This window comes from Poecilia reticulata, chromosome 3, assembly GCF_904066995.2.
Source record: "Poecilia reticulata chromosome 3, P_reticulata-male-v2, whole genome shotgun sequence".
In the NCBI taxonomy this organism is placed as follows: Eukaryota; Metazoa; Chordata; class Actinopteri; order Cyprinodontiformes; family Poeciliidae; genus Poecilia; species Poecilia reticulata.
Window position 1 is genome coordinate 12,367,146 of NC_088832.1, and position 23,569 is coordinate 12,390,714.

General features: G+C 37.1%; 2 protein-coding genes and 1 long non-coding RNA gene across 5 annotated transcripts; 1 reads left to right on the forward strand and 2 right to left on the reverse strand.

Moving 5' to 3' along the window:
* Positions 1-1,037: 1,037 nt before the first annotated feature.
* ace2 (angiotensin I converting enzyme 2) lies at positions 1,038-11,711 on the forward strand. The gene is made up of 18 exons (XM_008404492.3): positions 1,038-3,582; positions 3,680-3,838; positions 3,949-4,042; positions 4,994-5,137; positions 5,482-5,597; positions 5,690-5,795; positions 6,871-6,968; positions 7,087-7,259; positions 7,710-7,936; positions 8,691-8,835; positions 9,032-9,130; positions 9,427-9,549; positions 9,668-9,846; positions 10,347-10,405; positions 10,543-10,640; positions 10,760-10,876; positions 11,181-11,375; positions 11,462-11,711. Exons 1-18 carry the CDS (start codon positions 3,391-3,393, stop codon positions 11,565-11,567), a joined length of 2,430 nt encoding a protein of 809 aa, XP_008402714.1. The 5' UTR covers positions 1,038-3,390; the 3' UTR covers positions 11,568-11,711.
* LOC103462027 (uncharacterized) lies at positions 11,701-22,561 on the reverse strand. Of its 3 annotated transcripts, none has more exons than XM_017303852.2 (7): positions 22,192-22,561; positions 21,975-22,093; positions 21,222-21,318; positions 16,176-16,521; positions 15,704-15,829; positions 15,459-15,592; positions 11,701-13,119 (listed from the first exon to the last, which is right to left on the reverse strand). In XM_017303852.2, exons 1-7 carry the CDS (start codon positions 22,201-22,203, stop codon positions 12,901-12,903), a joined length of 1,053 nt encoding a protein of 350 aa, XP_017159341.1. In that variant the 5' UTR covers positions 22,204-22,561; the 3' UTR covers positions 11,701-12,900. The 3 variants fall into 3 exon arrangements, with proteins under 3 accessions (XP_017159341.1, XP_017159340.1, XP_017159339.1); XM_017303851.2 differs by having other exon boundaries at positions 15,453-15,592; positions 21,222-21,315; positions 22,192-22,559; XM_017303850.2 differs by having other exon boundaries at positions 15,453-15,592; positions 22,192-22,558.
* LOC103456890 (uncharacterized) lies at positions 18,956-20,902 on the reverse strand. The gene is made up of 3 exons (XR_532342.2): positions 20,468-20,902; positions 19,429-19,662; positions 18,956-19,093 (listed from the first exon to the last, which is right to left on the reverse strand). It is a non-coding gene; the product is annotated as an uncharacterized LOC103456890 (long non-coding RNA).
* Positions 22,562-23,569: the final 1,008 nt, after the last annotated feature.

The window sequence follows — 23,569 nt, forward strand, 5'->3', positions numbered from 1 at the left end:
ACTAAAAAGAGTCGGCTCATTCGGCTCCAAAGCGGCTCTTTAGATATTTGTATTTATTTATTTTTTTGGTCCTTAATTTAATATCCAACAGAAATATGTCGCAAAATGATTGCGACATAGTTCACTCATAGTTCGAAATGAATTTCTTCTACAGCTCTTCTTCTGGGTCAGCATGAAGTGAAATGTGCATTTTGAGTTTTAAAACACCATATGAGTTTATTATTTGGCTTTTGATGGTTACATTTACAGATTTACCTGCGGAAAATTGATGGAAAGGGAGCTTTTAATTCAGAAATCTTCACATTTTGTCTGAAACTTGTGTTTGTATTGAACCAACAATGAGAAACGCATGCTTCTGTTACATGGTAGTTTACTGCTCTAAAGTAATGGGTTTTAAATGTTTTCTTCTCTGAAAAACACACCAGCAATAAATTTCAGACTCTGAAAGGAGTGAAGGGATTATTTAAATCCACAAGGGGGCGTCCTGAACTGTCTTACACTAAAGACTGAGCATGAAAAAGAATTTAACCCAACCATAGCTATTGTTTTAGTATAATGTAGAAAATATGTGACATTATTACACACAGAAAATGTACATTTTAGCACTATTTGTGGCTTATGATGAAATAAAAATATAATAAATAAGCTCTTTGCTTGCTTATATTCTGTATTGTTCAATGGACTGAGAGACTGCTATGATTTTGTACCCTATGGGAAGCACTGTGCTGCCATGACGCTGTGACATAATTCAGGATAACAGCCGACAGCTGACAGAAAGTTCTTAGGGTCTATAGCCACACTGATCTGTTGTCATGCATGTTATTACACAATTTAATCACTATGTTGTTTTATGCAACCGCCGCACATGATCAGTTCATCTTTACTGCTATTTTAAGTAGATTTTTCTTTTTTTTCAAACACATTAGAGAAAATTGAAAAGTGGAGAAAAATTCTGTTTTTATTTTGTAATTTTACAACTTTTTTAAAAGTAAATGGTTCATAGTTAAGTGAGGGACTTGAAAGAGAATAAATGTGGTTGAAACTGCATGATTTTTCGACAGAAAAGTGGATCTGACAGGTGATTTCGCTGACGGCCGAGCTTCTCTGTTTCTGTGGAGATCACAGTTGAAGTTGGTAATGATCTGCACAGCTTTGGATTCTGACCACTAAATAAAGTTTATTTAGTTCATAAACATCAAAAGGACAAGAAATTCATGATTTACATTTAAATTAAACCAGAGCTGAAAAATTAAGATCTGATCAAAGATAAAGAAAAATGTATTTTACAAAACTTTATTGTACATTTTTAAATAAGCAATTTATGAATAAATATATCATTTAAAATGGACCAAAAGACACAGATCAATGGACAGTGAAGAGTTTGAATAAATTAAGGCACACTTAAATAATTATAAGTTATTTATTGTCATTTGACACTGATCCTGCACTTCAGACTTTCTGTGACTTGACATTTTTAAACCCATACACGCAGCAGACCGCTGATGGACGACCCCAGCAGCTCTTCCACGGGGCTCTGCAGGTTTTCTGGAGGAAACCCTGGAAGTTTTCTCAAATGACGCTTCCTGATTGTTCTCCATTTTGACTTGAAACTTTCTTATCAATCTTTCTTAAGGAATGCTGCAGGCATTTTGCTGTTTATTTAAGTAATATTTAAAAGTGAGGTTTTGAAAAGGGATTTTATTCTTGAGTCGTTAAAGGGTTTGACTTGGAACCTGCACCTGTCCTGTTGACGCCTTCCCGTCCCCAATTTCCATTTTCATGATTTGTTTCTCCCTTTCTACCAAAAACTGGATGAATAAAGTCAACAATCTGGTGTTTATTCTTTTAAAAACGTTGTAGCTGAGACCAGAAACTACATAATTCCTTTTTTATTTTGTAGTTTCTGTTTATGTATTTAGGATATTTTAAGTGTCTTCCTGTGTTAAATGTCCATTAGAATTTAAAGTTTGAGAAGGAAGAGGACTTCTTCCCTTTGGTCCTCCACTCAGCTGGGTTTTTATTTTCCATCACAACAACATAATAATTGTTGATGAAAACAATTCATCTCTGATTTCCTGTTTCTCCTTTTTATTTGTGTCTGAGCAGGGAAAGTTTCATCAGGTGTCCCAGAGCAAACCCAGATGAACTCTATCCATCGATGCCTGGTTCCCTTCATCCATCCATCCTTTCTGGTTCTCTTCATTCATCCAACCTGGTTCCCTTTAGTTGATTATTATCATACAATAACTTGCAACATTGGCAAAGCTCAATGTAATTTTTGCTGGTGGTGGAACATTGTTGCCAACAGCTGCTGAAAGTAACTAAAAAAGTTACTTTTAATGTAGCGTAGTTACTTTCCAAATCAGGTAATCAGTAATCTAACCAAGTTCCTTTTTCTAGTAATCAGTAATCCGATTAAAGTTACTTTTTTCAAAGTAACTATGCCATCATGGATGAGTATTGGTCAATTTTCTTTCACTTCACTGTTAATTGAACATTTTCTATTAAAGAAATCAAAATATCCTTAGATAAAAGCTCGTTCATGCTGGGAATGTTAGTGTTGAACTTTGGTCTCATTGCTGATTTCTTATCGGTATTTATAACTTATCATTTATGTTTCATCCTGAAAACCCATTGCGGCTTGATAAGGATAATTGTGAATCGTCTTGTTTTCTTTTTCTTAATATTTTTCTCCCCAAATTGTTCAGCGCAAACTGAATTAGTGAATATTTGCCCATTTATTATGATTATTTTCAAAATCTACTTAAACCAAACGTGTTAAAACTCAGCAAGTTGAACGCACAAATCTCAGTCCACAAAACCATTACGTAAACATTGTAAAATATTTAATACCTTAACTGATAACTAGCATGTTTCATAAAAAAAAAAAAAAAAGTTGTTTATACTGATCATTTTCTCCCTTATTCTGGCTCCGGTTTATAGGATACACTTTTTAATTTAAAAATACACGACATTTATTTACACTTATTTTTTTTATTCCCAGTATTAGCAGGTTTTTATAAATCCTGCTTTCTTAATGTTACGCAACAGGATATTGTGCCAAAACACTTTGATTCATCTTGCTGACAGGCTGAAAAGCTTCAACGTGACATTTTATTAAGAGCTGTCACTTCATGTTAAGCCAGCAAAGTCTTCCAGAAAGAGATATCTATTTGAATCTGATAAAGCATCAATGTATGACACAGGCTTCAGCACAGTGGCGTTGAAAGTTTCCTTTAGACATCATATCTGTAAATAAAAACTGATACACCCTCTCTTATGGCTCTGCTGTCCAAAGGCCAAGGCGCCTCAGCGGGTTGATAAAACAGTATAAGTGTACATGAGCTCCCTTCTCAGAGTCATATTGTGTGCGTGGATGAAGCAGCCAAGATGTCCGCAGGGATTCTCGTAGTGCTTCTGGCCGTGTCTTCGGCTGTTTCTCTGGTGACTGCCGACGTGGAGTCCGAGGCCAGGGCGTTCCTGGAGAGGTTTGACGAGAATGCCAGTGACAAGATGTACAAGTACTCACTGGCATCGTGGGCCTACAACACCGACATCACTCAGGAGAATTTGGACAAAGAGGTACGTCCTCGCATGCTTCCACAGACTCATTTGTCACGTTGTTCCTAAACGGTATGTTTGGAAGTTGCTGATTAATATCTGTTGTTGTGCCACGCAGTCAGAACAGGGGCAAATTTGGAGCACTTTCTACACCCAGATGTCAGAAGAATCCCGCAATTATCCCATCGACCAAATAAGTGACCCCGTGATTAAAATGCAGCTCATCTCTTTACAAGATAAAGGCGCTGGTGCTCTGTCTGCGGACAAAGCTTCACATGTAAGACTTTCTGCCTGAACTTTCACAGTTGTGAAAATTGATATCTTTCTGATATTTATATTATGCTTTTTTTGTGTTGTTTGTTTTTTTTTGCGAAATGCTTCTTGTAGCTCAATAAGGTCATGGGCGAGATGAGTACGATCTACAGCACCGCAACGGTTTGCCTGAAAGATGACCCCCTCAACTGCCAGACTTTGGAGCCAGGTACAGTCTGTTACTTAAAAAAAAACTTCCTGGTCCTGACAAAAGGCAGATAATGCAGTTATAAATTAACAACATTTCCCAGAGTCAGAAGATACTGAAAACTGTAAGCCATATGTGCAATCTTTACTCCCACAGTTGATCATAACAGTTATTTAAATAATGAAGCATTTTTGTTTTTTCCTGCTATGTTTTAAAATGACTTAGTCTCACCTGAAGTAATAGCACCCAGTTGTTTGGTATGTGACTTGAATGTTGATATAATAAACATATCAACAGCTCATGATGAAAGGCGTTATAAACACAATCCTGGAACAAGCTGCATCACGCCCAACTTTCTCAGCCACTGAAAACTGTTATTTACCTCTTTGTATGAATGTTTCCTTTGTGTTTTCTTTAACAAACTGTTATTTTGCATCCCTTCCTCTGGTGTTCCTGCTTCTGTCTACACATTATCTGATGTCTCTCGGCCAATACTTTTTGTCTTCTTTGTCTCCATTTTCTCATCTGACCGACCACTTCCTTTACAAGTTGATCATTTAGTTACAGAGTTCAGTAAATGCAAAAGTTTAAACACGTCTGTTAAAATGTCAGATTTCTATTTTTTTTATGAAACTACAGGCCAATATTCAAAATTTCATAATTTCTTCCTTCCTCTACAAAACATTCAAAACAAAATGATTTTTTTTTTTATGTAAACAAAAGAAAATGATGTGGCTGTGTTGGCATTTTTCATCCATTCATCAATGATGCAGAACCAGTGAGCACAGCACGTCTTTACTTTGGACAAATATGGGACAAACTTGGCATTCTTCTTCTAAAATTGTGTGTTTTGGGGGGAATTTAAATTTTGCTGGATTTCTTTTTTGGAACCATTAAAGATTTGACAAATAAATGGGTGATGGGAGCAGATATATTTCCCCGTCTCTGATTTGTCTTTATTTCTGTGTACAGGCCTGGAGCATGTGATGTCCAACAGCCGAAACTACGAAGAGCGTCTCCACGTGTGGGAGGGCTGGAGGAAAGAGGTGGGGAAAAGGATGAGGCCTCTGTACGAAGACTATGTGGATCTGAAGAATGAAGCTGCCAAACTGAATGGTAAGCAATGATCTGGGAGAAAACTTGAAACAAAAAAAAATATATATAAATATATATATGTAGTGTTTTTACTGTGTTGATGTTGGAAAAGCTTCAGGATTTGAACTGAAAACAATTAAACTTCTATGATGGATGAAAACTGCTGAACTCACTGTAAGTCAGTGAAGATAACATGAATTCAGATAAGAACAGGAGGAGCTGATAACGTTTTGTTGTTGTATGTGATGACTCTGTGTTTGCTTCTGGACCAGCTGGTCCTCACTGAGGCCTGACGTATGACTCAAACGGCCAGCCTGAGTTTGAACTTAAACTGTTTCCGTTTCTTTTCATTCACAAATCTGCAGGTTTTCAAGACTATGGAGCTTATTGGAGATACGATTATGAGACCCTCGATGAAGACGTTCCTTACAAGTATACCAGAGATCAGCTGATGGAAGATGTTCGCTCAATATACAAAGAGGTACGCATCAATAACAATGAGAATGAGGTCCTGTTGACAGTGTCACAACATGAAGAAACTTGTGGTTATAATTGTCCTATTTTTTTTTGTAGATCATGCCTTTATACAAAGAGCTGCATGCCTATGTAAGGTCCAGGCTCATGGAGGTCTACCCAGGATACATTGACTCACAGGGACCCCTGCCCGCCCATCTCCTTGGTACGTTAAAGTATTAGTTATGAACCCATAATTAAGTGTAGTCCAAGTTTCCCGGCTGATAAACCTTTTATTTAGAGTCACAAAATAGACATTACGATCTGTCACATCCACACACTACACAAACAAAATGTTAAATATACTAAAAAAATATATGTATATGTTTTTATTGTGCACTAAACTACAATATGAGTGTATACATTTTTTTCAGAGCAACACTATTCACACAATTTACATGTGTTTATGCAACGATGTGTTCTCAAAGACAATAACATTTCCCTGTAATTTGAGACATTTAGTTCAGTGTAAGAAACCCAAAGACACCGAAACAAAAAAAATATTACATTCCCTTTTTTTTCATTGTTCTGTCCAAGTCTTTTATTAATGTAGAGAAGTTAATAAACTTTTGAGTCCTCCATCCAAACATGTCAGAAATGTTTAAGTTATATAATAGTTTCTAATACAGGATTGAAGCACACTTATTAAAGTCTAAGAGTTCACCAGATATGCAATCGGCTGCATAGGGCTCCCACAACAAGCAGAACGTAAGGATCGTTTCAAAGTCTGCTCAACTACGATGAACATCTGAGCTCTGGAAAGTCAGAAGCTCTCTAAAAAGTAAAATGTTTATTTTTAGTAAAAACCACTTTATGCCAAAAGGTTACAATATAATCATATGAACTGATGAACTGACTAATGTTCCTCAAGATTCACACATTCAGTTCTTGTCGATTATTCCCACTTTTCAGTCATTAAATATTATATTGCTTATGTTAGAAGCGTAATACGCAAACATCCAAAAATGGACAATTTAAAGGGAGGGATCAGGCGAAATGTGAAGTTTGGTAGTATTATTTTAAAGGCCTTTGAATGAAATTTTATTTGTGGGCCTTAAATCCTTCAAACTGTAATTCAGAACTGAAGTTTGTCTCCCTCTGTTGGTCATGGTATATCGGTTTGAATTTCATTAATATAATGGTATTCTGTTGTTGAAAGAACATATCAGGATCTACTTCAAATGTCTATAACAAAACAAAACAAAAAAAACTATATTAGGATATTTATGTTTGCTGTTCAGGTGACATGTGGGGAAGATTCTGGACCAACCTGTATCCTCTGTCAGTCCCCTACCCCGACAAACCAGACATTGACGTCAGCAGCGCTATGGTGCAGCAGGTGCAGTGCCAGCATATGTAAAATTTAAATAAAAATACTCCAGTCTATCTCAGCCACTCGTAAAATAAATAAATAAATGACATTCTCTTCTTATGGTGAAAATCTTCTGGAATTTCAGGGTTGGGATGAAACGCGTTTCTTTAAGGAAGCAGAGAAGTTCTTTATGTCTGTGGGACTCTACAAGATGTTTGACAACTTCTGGACTAACTCCATGCTGGTGAAGCCCAATGATGGACGGAACATGGTCTGCCACCCAACCGCCTGGGACATGGGAAACAGAGAGGACTTCAGGTGGGAGGAAGTCAAAAACATGCTCATATACTCACACACATTTACACAGATTTAGGTTCCCAGTCTCACTTTCTGTCATCTTATTTTTAACAGCATTGAAAACACAAAAGTAGTTGAAAAAGTGACGATGATTAATTGCTGACTCACTTCCCTGCTGATAAAGACAATCGAAATCTGGACTGTAAAATCCAGACTATGATTGTCAGATTATTACCCCAGTAAGTCACAGTGATAACATTTGCACGAGCGTAAAATATTATATTTTATGACTCTACTAGTATCCGTCTGGGTAAATATTACTGAAGTAAATCTCACCATAAAAATTATTGTGTTTATCAGACTGAGCCCGTCAGGAGCGTGTTTATTGCGCAGATTGTTTTATTGCTCCAGATATAAATGCATCGCCCTGCGTAACTGCTGACCTCCACACTTCTGCTGCTGTGTCTCCAGGATAAAAATGTGCACCAAGGTCAACATGGACGACTTCCTCACCGTGCACCACGAGATGGGCCACAACCAGTACCAGATGGCTTACCGCAACCTGTCCTACATCTTGAGGGACGGAGCTAACGAAGGTTTCCATGAGGGCGTCGGAGAAATCATGTCCCTCTCTGCTGCCACGCCCAAACACCTGCAGAGTCTGGGACTTCTCCCTAGTGACTTCGTTTATGACAGTGGTATGTTCTGTATATGTTGACCCACACACAAAATCAGTAGGATTTTTCATTAAAGAAAAACAAAAAGTTACTTTTTTTTTAGTAATATAAACCCCAGGAAGAAAAATTACCTCAATCTTTAAAATTCGATTTTAAAAATCTAATTTTATCGAGGTATTGAGGCACTTGTCCTTTTAGATGATAAATAATTCAAGTTGGTGGAAACCTCAGAGACAAAACTTATTACTTTAGATATGTTTAATAAAACTTTAGTTTCCCACAAAACCTCACATTAAATGAGTGTTTCCTATTGCCTCTCGAGAGGCCTTGTTAAAAATAGCTTCAGCAACACTGGAAGTGTCAGAATAACACAACCTGTCTGTATGCGTGACATCATTTATGTGCCATAAAGATTAATGAGAACATAGTGTTAAATTATTCTTATTTTAGCAGCAAATCTATGTAAATGCATACAGGTGCAACCTTGACAGAAAGGTCTTTGGTTTGGTTTCTGTACTGAGTTTGCATGATCACCCAGTTCTTATATGTTCAAAAGCCTTTATGTTGGCGTATTTGGCCAGTCTACATCTTCCTTATGCATGTGCATGGATGAGTGTCTGTCCTGTGACCAGGGAGTAGCCCGCCTCTTGCTCACTGACCACTGTAGATAGACAGCAGCCTCTCCACAACACCAACCCAGATTAGGCGCATACATAAATAAAAATAATGAAAATGACGGTTTCTGCCCTTCTTCCACTTTCTGCTCCGATTGTAGAAACTGAGATCAACTTCCTGCTGAAACAGGCTCTCACCATCGTGGCCACGCTGCCCTTCACCTACATGCTGGAGGAGTGGCGCTGGCAGGTGTTTGCAGGAAATATCTCCAAAGATGAATGGATGAAGCGCTGGTGGGAAATGAAGTAAGCCGGAATTACTGGGGCATCTGCCGGCTGATGCTCTGCCTTTTGTTCGCTTTCTGAAAATGAACCCCTCATAGTCCAAGGAAATATGTTAAACACGAGAGAAATACTTATTTCTGGTGTTGTGCAACGAAGCACCTGCCTAGCTGCAGGTCTGTCGGTGTGCGTTAGTGCTGATTCAGCGTTGTCCCAACAGGAGGGAGCTGGTGGGAGTTGTCGAGCCTGTCCCCAGAGACGAAACTTATTGTGACCCGCCTGCTCTGTTCCACGTATCTGGAGACTACTCCTTCATCAGGTTAGCTCCAAAGCTCCGCATGAAACAAATAAAAGCTTTACTTTGACTCCGTGTTTTCTTTCTATCCTCTTAGTGGGCAGAGATGTTGTTGTTTTAAGCCTTTTAAATCTTTCACCTGAAAATTAGTTTGTTACTTCAAAATGGAGCTTGGTCTAAGTTTCTACGTACAAAAAATATCCTTAATCTCGTTTTGGGGAGGGAGGGCTTCATAACACACAGAAGAGAAAATGACATGTTTTCTTATTTAGGATAAAAGTCTAACGCAGACTCAGTAAGTGTGTTTGTTCCTTTTGCAGGTATTTTACAAGAACCATCTACCAGTTTCAGTTCCAGAAAGCACTGTGTGACGCAGCTGGTCACACTGGTGACTTGTCCTCATGTGACATCACTGGTTCCAAGGAAGCAGGAACAAAGCTGAGGTATCTACTTCCTGTTTGTTGTTACCCCCTGCTTGTTGTGCCCCAAGTAAAGCATTTATGTGTAACACATGTTGCAACACACAGGAATGCTAAAATGATTAATGCTGCTTTTCTGCAGAAACATGCTGGAGCTGGGGAGGTCTGAGTCCTGGACCAGGGCTCTGGAAACAATAACTGGAGATGTAAGAATGAATGCTGGTCCACTGCTGGACTACTTCAAGAAACTGTATGACTGGCTGAAAGAGAATAACCAGAAACACGGCAGAACTGTTGGCTGGAAGACAACAGTGGATCCATGTGAGTAAAAATTAGATCGCCCTAGAAGTTATTACTGTTTGCTGAAGCAGAGCAAAGTTTTCAGAAAGGAAATGGACATAATACCTGCCCATCTCCCTCCTAATAAATCACCTGCTTTTTAGCACACCTACTTGCCCACTTGTGTCTTATTTACTCTTTTTTTTAGTGCAACATCTTCTCCCCTGGTTTGTTATTGATCCCACAAAGAGAGCTTCAGTCTTTGTGACAAAGAAACATTGAAGGAAGCATGAGTATAAAAATGATAGGGACAGAAGAAACACTGGACATGAACTTGTTTTGACTGATACAATATTTTCATAACACATTAGTGACTAGAAAGTAGTTTACATAGAGATACTTAGTGTGACTGGTTTGTAGGGAGGCAGGAACATTTTCAGCTGTCAACCAGCTCAGTTGTATCATTAAACATACATGTATGAAAACAATCATGACTTTATAAGAAATCATGATCTTCTTTTTTTTTCTTTTTTCTTTTACAGATTCGCAATATGCCACTAAAGTGAGAATAAGTCTGAAAGCTGCTATGGGAGACGATGCTGTGAGTATTAACGTATTGAGCTGCAACACAAAGTCCACTCTCACTCTCTCTCTCTCTCTTTTTCTTTATCTCTCTCTCTATATATATACTGTATATTTGGTACATAAATGGTAATCTAGTGCAAATATCCATTTTAGTACTCCTGGAACGCCAATGAGATGTACCTCTTCAAGGCCAACATTGCCTACGCCCTGAGGCAGTACTACAGCCAAAAGGACCAGAACCTTCCTTTCACGTCAGTATCCCGCTCCGTCCTGCGGCTGTTTATGGAAGATAATTAACGCACCTTTTAAAACGTGGAGTTTCTGCTTTCTGTTGCTTACTCTGAGTGCTTTTCTGTTCTTCCACTACTAGAGCAGAGAACATTCTCACTTATGAAGAAACGCCCAGGATCTCCTTCTACATGGTGGCCACACACCCAGGAAACCCCTCTACATACATTCACAAGTCTGACATGGACGCAGCTGTCAGGTTAGCCACAGACAGATGTATTTTCTTACAGTTAGGTAACAGAGTGGAAACACCACAAATCTGGTTTACGCAGGGCTGAAACCAGATATCGGTCTAACTTTCTTCCTGATATCTTGGCTGATTTCTTTTCTCTTCCCCATGGTACCTCACAAGGAAGCAGCATGTATCCATTTACCTTAACAAAGTAAAAATAAAGTTACATATATTGTTTACACATCGTACGCAAATATCTGCTTGCCTACAATTGTAAAACATCACTTTGCAGGGACATTATGTAACATGCACATGTATCTGTCAACCCAAGGTTATATCGGGGTCGAATCAATGAAGCCTTCCAATTGGACGACTACACACTCGAGTTCGTAGGTATCGTACCGACGCTGGCCCCTCCTGTACAGCAGCCGGTGCAGGTGTGGCTGGTGCTGTTCGGTGTTGTCATGGGACTCACGGTGTTGGTGGGCGTCTACCTCGTTATAACTGGTGTCAAGGAGCGCAAGAAGTGAGTGCTGTTTTCGGCAAACCTCCATTTACGGCAACCCGTAACTTTTATAGAGGTGAAACATTCTCTGCTTCTTCCGCTTGCAGGAAATCGTCAAAGCCGCCTGCGGAGAATCCTTACAGCATAGATGTCGATGGGATCAGTAACGCTGCCTATGAGGATACTAAGGACGAACAAACTGAAAAGTTGTAGCTCAGGGCGTCTGGACTCACAGTCAGTTCTGTGTGACTTTTCACAAACATGAAATGTGAATACACGTGAAGATTTCAGTATTGTAAAAAAAAATGCTCAGTGGAAGAATGAACTCAAAAACAAGACAGCAGGCTTAACCTCCAAAGACGTTAATATTTATTGACTTTCAATCATGACAATTATTCAGTATTGATGTTGCATGATGTATTCTTAATTTTAATTCTTAATTCTTAGTTTTTAAAGCAATTTCTGGTCCAGTGACATTTATATATATGAAAGAGTAAACATTGTTTTAAAGTACTGGGAAGCTGTAAACATGATAGGAGTTTGTTAGGGAAATGTAATTTAGAGGTTTTTGTTTTTCTGCCAGTTTCCATTCACATGGTTAAGCTAAACTTCACTTCATTTACTGCTATTGCCAACTTTGATTTCAACACGTCTTCTTTTCATGTAATTTTGTAATTTAAAGAGTGTAACTTTTTGCCTTCATTCTTGATCTAAATTACTGGTAGATGCAGAATATTCACAATTTGTTTGAGCATGTCATTTCAGGTTTTTTTTTTTTTTTGGAGTGTAAGGAATTGGATTACATTTAAATACATTTGATAGCTATGATAGTAAAACAAAGTTTTATCCAATATTTTTTGCTGCTACAATAAATTAAAATGGGGGGGGGGGGAAGTGCAACAAATGCTGCAATAAACTTCAGTATGCCAAAAATTACTCTTCAATTTTTGGAACATAAGACAATTAATCAAAATGTAACAATGGTTGTCAACTCTACTCTGATTGGTCAGACTAAATGAATCCTTCTTTGACAAAGTGTGCAGTTTTTTCTGTGTAATTTAACATACTTCTATGAAAAGGCCATTCTGAAAAATATTATTTATAAGCTCAGTTTTTATGTCTCAGCTGGGAAAGATGCTAGAGTCGTGACATAACAAAAAAAACAGGTCATATCGAAACATAACATTGGATTTCATAAGGACTTTTAAGAAGACGTGAAATTATTTCAAATAAAGCATCACACAAGGATGGACTGACATATGATCAAAGGGGAAAACCACTCACTTATAAAAAATGTTGTTTGAAAGTCACTTTTTTTCAGAACAATTTAAAATATGAATCGTCTATAACAACAAAAAATTTTAAGCTTAGCGATAGTAAAACAACTGTATGACACGTGTCCACCAAAGTCAGAGCTTCACACAGAGACCTTAGTATTTGTCTCATAACTAGATGGGCTAAACAAAAAGAGCTTCTGTCAGGACTCAACTTTTTTATAATGTGGCGGCCAAAAAGTGAGTATAAGTGTGTAGAAATCAACCCCGTCTCACTTCTGAATGATGAAGAGGAATGATGAGTCTCCCCTTTCTCCATCCGTCTCGGCCATTTCCACCAAATCAGTGTTGGCTATGTGGATGAACCAGCCTGTGTGGAGAGCAGATTCAAATTTTCGCTGTTTTGTGCGGTCAGCCAACATGTAGAAGACAAAGGAGAAGGTGCAGTCGTCATTCTTGGAGATCTGCCTCAGTCTCTTTTTTTCACACGTCTATGGGTACAAAACAAAAAACTACTATGAGTTTATTGAATTCAAGTTAGAAATAGAGTTATTTGGCTTTGATGACATATTGCATTTATTGGCTTAACAATCACATTGTTGTAACTTTTGTAGAAGCACAGCTACAGCAGCACAAAGAAACCTCAACAGAGGGAATAAACAGTGAAGCATATGTATCTATCTAGACATATTTAGATATATAAATATTTATATATCTTATACTTTTTTACTCAAGCAAGAGAAGATGGAATACATCCTTCTACTGAATGTTTGAATGTGTTTTATTTTTTTGCCACCAACATTTGCACAAGTCATTAGTTCAAGGATTTCTCAAATTACAACAAATTCAGTTGAGAAATTTCAAACTTTTTTTTGTATGCAATGTCAAAACAGCACATCACAACCAAGAAATTGGACAGTCAGTAAATCTGCTGAGTTGCGTCACAGCAAGAATGTCAACAGTGTGGTTCTCAGGTGAGGTTTTTCCCATTTACTTCAGTTTCCACACATAGTTCAGAAGCATGTATGCTAGGCTAGGTTATAGTGATCCCAAACTGACCTTATGACTGAGTCTAATTACACCGTGGCATACTAGTGCATGAGTACAAACATAGGGAAATATAGGGATATTGAGAAATGTCAAACTTTTTCCTTCTATGTTAATAGCCTAACAGTGACAGGAAAGATTATTTTGATTCTGTTTCTGCAGCCTACAAAATCGTAATCTCCATTCGCAGAGGAACAGGGATGAGATTTGTTCCTCATAATAAAAGAAAGTTATTATGAGTTGGTAAGCAATTTATACATGTCTGCATAACTTGGTACAAACCCAGTTCTAACTTCACAGTTCATTGATAGTAGTTTTTCCAATTAAGACAATTCAAATACTTTGTGACTGCTATGGGTAAAACGAAGATAAAAGTAGATAAAAGTAGATAAAAGTAAAGAAAATAGACCAAAGGCTGTGAAAGACAATTTTTTTTTCTCATCGTGGATTGAATGAATAATACAAACACCACTTCCTTTTTTTCTCCCTGAAACTGGGAGGTCCATTACTAGAAGGCAAACTTGCCCTTACCCTAGGAACACTTAAAAAAAGAAGAAGTATGGCCTTCTGCATAAAACAATAACACCTTAAAAGAGGGATTCATCCCAAACCCAGAACTCACCTCTGACACCTTTTTAGTTATTGCTCCCCTACCTTACTCAATACTCACTGCAATATTCACTTCTACATTCCACCAGTTTGTTTACATAAACTTGAATGGGCAAATTAGAAATATAATATGAAATTATAACCAACTCCATCAAAACATTGCTCAGCACAAACAAAACAGAAATCCCAGTTCACATGACGGCCAGAATTACAGGAAATGACACGTCATACCGATTTCATTTGCCCTAGCTTTATCCCCCTGCATGTAACAACGAGGTGGGTCATTATGGCTTATATACATACTTCTGCACCAGTATAATATGTAGTGACAACAGCGCTATCTTTTTATGTCCCTGTTAAACAATATAAATCCTTACACTGTTAAACTCTCCTCGCTGTCCTCCTTGCTAGAATGACTGTTAAAGTCTACATTTGTATTTGCCACATTATTCTGTCACTTTTCTATAGATTGTAAGTAAGTTAAAATGTTCATCTATGGAAAAATAAATAAATAAATACTTTGAAAATAGGTGCACATCTGTAAGATTGGACAGTTTAAATTAGTAAGTAAGCGACAACATTGTAACCCGTAGAAAGAAAAATAACATGAAGTTCAGCTCAAAAACCCTTAATTTAAAACGCACAGTGAAATTTTTATTTTGTCCATCCATTCATATGGCATCATCACTCCTCTCCAGCTCCAAACGAGAAGTATGTGTTGCAGAAAATGTTCAATAACATGACAGTCTATGGCTTTCTTCTGCTAAGAGGTAAAACAAGATCTTTGGAAACTAGCAAGTCTCTTATTTCAGAGAAACAAAGACTACAATATAGCATGGTAAGGACTTACTCAGTCTAAGATGTGCGGTTATAACGTTTAAAACAAATGCATGGTTACCAGTGGATGTAATGGGTACTGCACCTATACCTATATGATGCACATCATTTGATTTTCTTGCTGTTTGGATGCACATTCATTGCTCTTAATTTTTACCCCAGCTCAATCCAGGGCTAAAGAGCGCAGACATGGTTCTTTTCCTAAATCATATTCAGTAATTTGAAGTTGAAAGCTTTAATGCTTCATTAATGTGCCTTGTTTGCCAAATCCCAATGAAAAACAAACAAAAAAAACATCTTCAAGCCAAAAAAAATTTCTGTATTGTTTTACCTCTACCTGTAGGAGCACCCGGTCTCCTTCCTTGCAGCACCTGAGAAAGCAATTGGAACCAGTGAGATTTAGGACCACTGCAATTCCTCTGAAAGTCTTATCCAAGGCATTCGACTTGTAATAGTAGATAGTGATCTTTTCTGAGGACGAAAGAAAAACAGAGACGAATCACAAAAAGTAACATCAACTCCGGCTGCCAGTATTGGAGGGAGGCAGGTTGGTTGGAAGACGCAGTGCTCTGAATGACAAACCTGGATTTGGTGAAGAGTAGACGGTTTTGTCCGAGCAGATAGTTCTGAGGTAGCGATGAGTGGGCACGTGTTTTATCAAGACATCTGCCAGCTTTTCCTGCTTGAAACTTACATCTCCTCTGGAAACTGAAAGTGACCGAGGAAACAGAGAGCATTGACCAGTCTTTGGTTCATTTGTTGTTGTTGTTTTTTTTATTTTATTTGTTTTCTGTGGTCAGTTGGAAGGTACCAAAATGATCTCATGTAATATGAAGGTAACAATACTTGCATAAAATAACACCAAAAAAAAACAAAAAACGCTGTTTCAAGATCATACTTGGACTAAACTTGTCTGCTGACACCTATACTTTAATCATTCAGTGTACATCATACATTTTTTACTTTAAAATTAAATATCTGCTCCTGTAATTGGGACTAAATACAGTGACTTTGGACACAAAGACGAAGCGATAAGTAAAACTTCTGAACTCACCACATGTCAATGTGCTGGATTGTGCCACCACCACGATGTCGTTGACGGTGCATCCTGTCCCCACAGATTCTTCACAACCCCTGGATCCCACCACAGCGATGCTGGTGTTCGTCATGTGAATTACAAGGAGGTCTCTGCTCTCCCCATTCTCCATGCACATACCTTCACACACATTCCCCTTTATATCTATTGGCTCGTTTTTCTGTCCTTCTCCGGTGTCTTCCTCCCTCGTCAACTCCCAGGAAAAACTCAGGACAGTGGACTCCTTGTCGTAGGGCTTCAAGGTGTCCTCATCTACGGCCAACTGCTCCTCCTTTTCAGACGTTTTTTCTCTCTTCTGCACTGACTGAAGAAACAAAAATGTCCTTCAGTGTAAATGCCATAGAAGTTCAACGCATTTAAAACTGCTCTTCATGTCTCTGTGACACCACTCAGTCAGAGAAAGAGTTTTGTATGGAAGTAAATATGTGCCATCAGAATTTGAATAAAAAATGCATCTGAAACTTGAATGTTGTATATTTGCGCTTACTTTTTCAATTTCAAAATTAATTCAGAATACAATTTTGACCTAAAAAAAATTCAGTGTCATTATTTGTACACGTTTGCAATTTTCATTTGTTAAAAAAATTCACATTCCTATTTCAAAGTGATGAAATTTTCAATATATATATTTTTCAGTGTTAAAAAAATTCAGCATATAAAAAAATTCAACTTTTAAAAATTCAAATGCAATATTTTCAGTGTCCTAAAAATTCAGCTTGCTCAAATTCGCTGTCTCAAATTCAACATCTAAAAATTCGCTGTACAAAAATGGCGAGGTTACTTCAGGTCACAGACATTAGCAATCGTTGTCAGATTTCAACATCCACCCAATCACATGACCCAAGTGTCATATTGAAGAAATACCAGCATCACGAGGCTAGCGACTATGGAGGCGAACCCAAACCCAACGGTGAGTCTATGCTTTCATATTTCTGTAGGATATTTTATTTTGCGCATGAACTTTGATACATGATATTAAAGCTTGATTTAAATCACGGGTTTGGGCCGTTGTTAATCTTATGCCATGTAATGCTGGCATATTAGTTCTCGCTACCCGCTAGACCTCCACCCCCTTCTCTTGGCTGTCCTACGCCCAATTTTCCCCTGTTTTATTTAAAAAAGGAATATCACTTGCGCCAAGCCTAGAATCTTTAAAGATAACTGATGGGTGGCGACTTTCCGGGTTGTTTGTATGTTGTCTTAGGTGAGACTGAGACAGGCAGTCTTAGTAAAAGTCGTAATTTTCCAGGAGATGCTACTGCTAATGTACCAAGCTAACATGGCTGCCTTGTGTGCTTCAAGGAGGGGCGGTGAACTCTACAGACATTAATTATAACCACAACCCCATTCTGTTCATCTACTGTATTGTTCATGTGACTTCATTTATGAATAAATTAATACATTTATGGTCATTATAGCGTCATCCAAACTACTGCTTCTCTTATATATATTAATTTACATTCTTTTTACTTTGCGGTACAAAACGTCGTTCTGTTACCTAGCAACATTAGAAACAACCTTTGTTTTTTCATTTGATTTTAACTCATTTTGAGAAAAATATATGCTTGCAAGTACAGCTGTTAACTTATTAAAATCATTTTAATCCCCACTACTTTGTATCTCCAAAATATATCTTTTGAGCTAAAATTTGTGATTAATGCTGTAATTATAAGCAAATTCTGATTAAGTTACACACCATTCAATTCCTGAACCCCAGTGCCTTGACAGAGGTACATTTTAATTGGATAATTTAATGTGTAGCATGTATACTATCATTCATTTAATTTGTAACATAGCAATCTGCAGTCATCAAGTACATTTTGAGTTCTCTTGATCCCTTCTTTGTGTTTTCCAGGGTGTAGATTCCCGAAATTGAATGGGAGGAGAGCGGGCTTCCTCTTCAGGAAGAGTCAAACGTCACAGTGCCAAATTCAAATGTGCAACTGACTGACGAACAAATGGCCTTAAGAGACGTAGTGAACCCAAAAGGCACATCACTATCTTTTGGTTGTGACATTTATATTGCTGCAGTTCTGTTTTGTGAACAGTTCTTCACTCTGTGAAACTTGTCCAGTTTCAAAATACAGCATTTATGAAATGTAAAGCTAAGTGCTGATCATATTACCACAGAAGTAAAATTTGTGTTTTGGAAAAGTGAATCATTGTGCTTTTATGGTAGACATGTTAAAGAACTAAAATGTTCTAAATTTGTGAGTTGATTGTTCTTTTCTCAAAAGGAACCTCGTAGGTACAGTTGTGTAGGACCTTCATTTTCTTGCATTATAAGAATGGAAAAGTTAAGTTTGTCTTATGTCATTTATTTTCTAATACTTCAAGCATAGATGAACTTTCAATAAAATATTGCATAAAAACAGTTTCCGTTTCATATTTCCTGTACAAACAGTGCTGACTCAGAAATTCTGAACATAGTTACTCTAACATTTCAGATTTACAGGGATGCTTGACAAACATTTCAGCGACTTAGTCGTCACTTCAAAGAACACAACTTAATGTAAAGACTGCGGTGAATGATGAACAGTATTTCTAAAAAAGAAAAAAGCTAATAATAAAATGACTTTGTAATTTTACTTAATTGCCATATTGAAATGCAATTATTGAACAAATGAAACACCAATGCACCGAGTTCTCAAAGAAGACCAAAGCCAGTCCCAACCGATTTAAGACACACCGTCATGTCAGCATACAGAGCCTGGTAGGTAGAATAATGGCTTGGAAGGCGTAAACGTTCACTGCAGGTGGATGAAGTGGGCTTGTGGTTTGGTCCAGTTGACTGCACTACTTCAGGCTTCAGTTCCTGCCATGGAGCCTCCCAGCCAACCCAAATCTCATGAGCTGGTGCAGATTGTCTGAAGATGCTAGGAAAAGTATTCATTTGTTTTTTTTAGATACATGGTGAGTTAGTTTCCTGTAGATGTTATCATTCATAAAGCTGACTTTGAGATATGACTTTATGCGAATGTCTTTTCCATCTAAGAAACTAATGAATATGAATGTGATATCCTTCAAAAATCATTTGAATACCTTTTGCCATGTTCACTAATCAACCTGAAAAGCTTTATCAGCTTTATCTGTGCAGTGTTAAGACATGATTATAAGAAAATAAATGTACTGTATTATGCTGGTATGTAATGCACATCTTATCATTCTCAAAATAACAAACATTGGCCAAATGTTTATACAGACATTTTACCTTCGAGAAACTGACGGAAAAACCCTGTCACCTGCGTAGTTTCTGCTTCCAAGACATCATCGTTGTCGTCACCGTCATCACTTTGCTTCTTCACCTGCAGGACCCGGATTGACTGCAGTCAATCCGGGTCCTGCAGTCAACCCGGATTGACTGCAGGACCATCTGTAATTGTAGAAATAGAAATGGCTCCAAACGATCACGGAGTCTATCAAAAATATGATCCAGCAAAAGTTCCTTGAAAAGAAAAAAGAAAAAAAATGTCAAAAACATTGTAGATAAAATAAAAAAACTATTTTGAAATCAATAGGTCAGTATTGAGAAATCGAATTAAATATTTAATCTAAAATAAGTTAACAGCTGTACTTGCAAGCATATATTTTTCTCAAAATGAGTTAAAATCAAATGAAAAAACAAAGGTTGTTTCTAATGTTGCTAGGTAACAGAACGACGTTTTGTACCGCAAAGTAAAAAGAATGTAAATTAATATATATCAACACTTGTCAGATAAGAGAAGCAGTAGTTTGGATGACGCTATAATGACCATAAATGTATTAATTTATTCATAAATGAAGTCACATGAACAACACAGTAGATGAACAGAATGGGGTTGTGGTTATAATTAATGTCGGAAGAGTTCACAACCCCTCCTTGAAGCATACAAGGCAGCCATGTTAGCTTGGTACATTAGCAGTAGCATCTCCTGGAAAATTACGACTTTTACCAAGACTGCCTGTCTCAGTCTCACCTAAGACAACATACAAACAACCCGGAAAGTCGCCACCCATCAGTTATCTTTAAAGATTCTAGGCTTGGCGCAAGTGATATTCCTTTTTTAAATAAAACAGGGGAAAATTGGGTGTGGGACAGCCAAGAGAAGGGGGTGGAGGTCTAGCAGGTAGCGAGAACTAATATGCCAGCATTACATGGCGTAAGATTAACAACGGCCCACACCCGTGTTTTAAATCAAGCTTTAATATCATGTATCAAAGTTCATGCGTAAAATAAAATGTACTACAGAAATATGAAAGCACAGACTCACCGTTGGGTTTGGGTTCGCCTCCATAGTCGCTAGCCTCGGTGATGCTGGTATTTCTTCAATATGACGCTTAGGTCATGTGATTGGCTGGGTGTTGAAATCTGACAACGATTGCTAATGTCTGTGACCTGAAGTAACCTTGCCATTTTTGTACAGCGAATTTTTAGATGTTGAATTTGAGACAGCGAATTTGAGCAAGCTGAATTTTTAGGACACTGAAAATATTGCATTTGAATTTTTAAAAGTTGAATTTTTTTATATGCTGAATTTTTTTAACACTGAAAAATATATATATTGAAAATTTCATCACTTTGAAATAGGAATGTGAATTTTTTTAACAAATGAAAATTGCAAACGTGTACAAATAATGACACTGAATTTTTTTTTAGGTCAAAATTGTATTCTGAATTAATTTTGAAATTGAAAAAGTAAGCACAAATATACAACATTCAAGTTTCAGATGCATTTTTTATTCAAATTCTGATGGCACATATTTACTTCCATAGTTTTGTTTTTTGTGCGATTTCTTAGCCCATTTTTAATAAACCAGGGCAAAGTAGTGCACAACTATGTCATGGTAGAAAATGAAACACGGTTTGTAAAAGTTTTGACAAAAATCTAAAACTATGGCATGTGGTTTCATCCAGTTTTGCCACATAATCAATACATGGAAACTTCTGGCTCTAAGGTTACAAAATCCTAAAGCATTTAAGGTTTACAAGGCACAGTTTCTTTTGGAAAGAGCCAATTGACATACCAGCAATGGATTTCCTTCAGAGATCATGTTGGCCAGCTCCTCAGGTTCCAAGTCCTCAAGGTCAACCCCATTTATCTCCATCAGCTTGTCTCCTCTTCTGGCGAAAGTAGGGAAATGAAAAGGAAAAGTTCAAGAAATCATATTAAATATTTAGAAAAATCTTATAAGAAATCCCTGATTTAAAAAAAACATCTTTCAAACAACACTATTAATGCACTTTAACAGAAAAGTGAGCTGCAGATAAACTTTTGAATTTCCATCCATATTTTAAAGTGAGTTAAAATATTCATGAATGAATCAAAGTGCTTTCCTTAAACCACATCAAGAAGTGAATTATTAGAAATTCTTCTCATCATTATAAACTGACTCAATTTAATCAGAAATCATAACTTTAAAGAGAGTCAAAATAGTAGATGGGACTAATGAATTAAATACATTCATGTGTTTTATTAAATGTACCCTGAAAAGACTAATTTTTAAATGGATTTACTTTATTTTATTTAAATTTTCCATAAAAGTGAAACATGATTAAATACAAAAAGCAATAATAATGTCACACCTGAAGCCTAATCCTGGCTCATTCATTGGTCATTGTTATGATATTAAACCTCATGTGGTCATAAATCTGATGCAGAGCCATAAATTAATCCCACTTTCTCTATGACTGAGAGCAAATCGTTGTCTCAAGCCGACGATTGTTAGATGTTTTCACATGAATCAAGCTGTTTTGAGAAAAAAGATTAAAAATCATACCTTATGAACATTTTCCTTCCAGTTTTGTTTTTGTACTTCACCACGTCTTCCACTTCGTAGTGGTGCTTCCCCTCATGGAGTTGGTGTCGAACCAACACGCTCCCCTTAACAGTGGAATCCTGCAATACAGAAGCAAAAAATAATCTTCAGTTCTTTCAACTCAGTCACCGGTGTGAATAAATGCAGCATAACAATGCTCTGTATTAAGTTAACCTACATCCATGTCCATGTTGGAGGCTGAGTCTCTGGCTGATGATGTGGAAGGTTGAAGGAAGCCGGTGGCGACGGTCGACTGTCAAAGCTTAGCTGCCTATTGAACTGCTGAGGACAAGGGGAAGCAGATACGGGGAGCCCCAGCAGTTGGAAAAGAGGAACTGATCTATAAAGAGGAAGTAAGTTCAATAAACATTCACTGAAGAGGGGGTATCATGTGGAATTGGTTAAGAAAACAGAACTCATTGAATACATGGAAGAACAGGCGTTGAACTGTAATAATAAAAAACTATTTCATGAACCGCCGCCAGCAGAAGAGGTTCCTAAAGAAGTGATCTTATCACCCTCTACAACACTGTGCTGGAATGTGCTGCTAACAAATAAAACAGAGAACATCTTAAAGGAAACCAGCCTTTATTTTTGAGTGGTTATTTTGCAAGCACTCAAAATAACGTAACCGTAAGTCGCCTTTATAGAAACCAAAACAGAAAAGAAGAAATGAGAACATGTCTTGTATTGTCACAGATTGCATGGGAAATATTGAGGAAATATTACTGTACTTCCTCTTTAAACTTTAGTCACTGAAGGCGAACTTAATAATTATTTCTATGTTTTATTTTAACGTTATTGCTCAAGCCAATCAAAAGTAATCGGGAGTAGTTGACAAGGTACAACTGATGAAATCAGTGTGATAAATGTCTCAGATGCCATCTATAACTATTCAGTACGGTGGTGAAAGGCTGTTGATAAAGTCATGGTTGCACATGATGCATGAATAAAATCAGTATGCAGAGAAGCATTCTGCCTCAAGGCGGATCAACTAAAGCAACTGATTGATACATTCATTATATTTATGTACCAAAACTCATGCCCATTAAATAAAGTACTTTTTTGTTCATTAGTCTGTCAAAAAGATAACATCTATTCCTGACAAACCACGAACTGAAATGAGAGGAGAAATGAGATTAACATTTTAAAAAGGATTTATTAACAAAATTACAATTTTCACACGTTTAACATTGAACTAAGATTTTTTATGGCATTTAGTCACTTAAGAAATCATTAATAGAACCATGATCACTCTAATATGGACCAGTGATTAATTAAATATAAACCCAAGACATCACCAATCAAACATGCAATCTGAATATTTGAAGCAGGATTTGAGTTGGAATGGAGAACAAATACTGAGATTATTTAGATGATCAAAGGTATCTATCAATGTCTCTCTTATCGTAAGGCAATCAGTACATAACTTGGATTCTCTAAACACCTGTCTTTACTGTACTAAAAGTACATTTTAAATGTTTGGAACAATTACTCAGTATTAGGGTTAGGTGAAGTTTTACAGCTAACATGTCTTGGATGAATTCCGTAGGTAT

Bases quoted from the DNA above. Each gene is read 5' to 3' on its own strand.
- ace2 (XM_008404492.3), top strand. From the start codon at position 3,391: ATGTCCGCAGGGATTCTCGTAGTGCTTCTGGCCGTGTCTTCGGCTGTT. The intron at 4,043-4,993 runs GTACAGTCTGTT...TTCTGTGTACAG, and splicing joins CTGCCAGACTTTGGAGCCAG to GCCTGGAGCATGTGATGTCC. The intron at 10,877-11,180 runs GTTAGCCACAGA...TGTCAACCCAAG, and splicing joins GACATGGACGCAGCTGTCAG to GTTATATCGGGGTCGAATCA.
- LOC103462027 (XM_017303850.2), bottom strand. The intron at 21,319-21,974 runs GTATGATTTTTA...TACTTTCGCCAG, and splicing joins GGAAGGAAAATGTTCATAAG to AAGAGGAGACAAGCTGATGG. The intron at 13,120-15,452 runs GTAAAACAATAC...TTGTACCCATAG, and splicing joins GGGTGCTCCTACAGGTAGAG to ACGTGTGAAAAAAAGAGACT.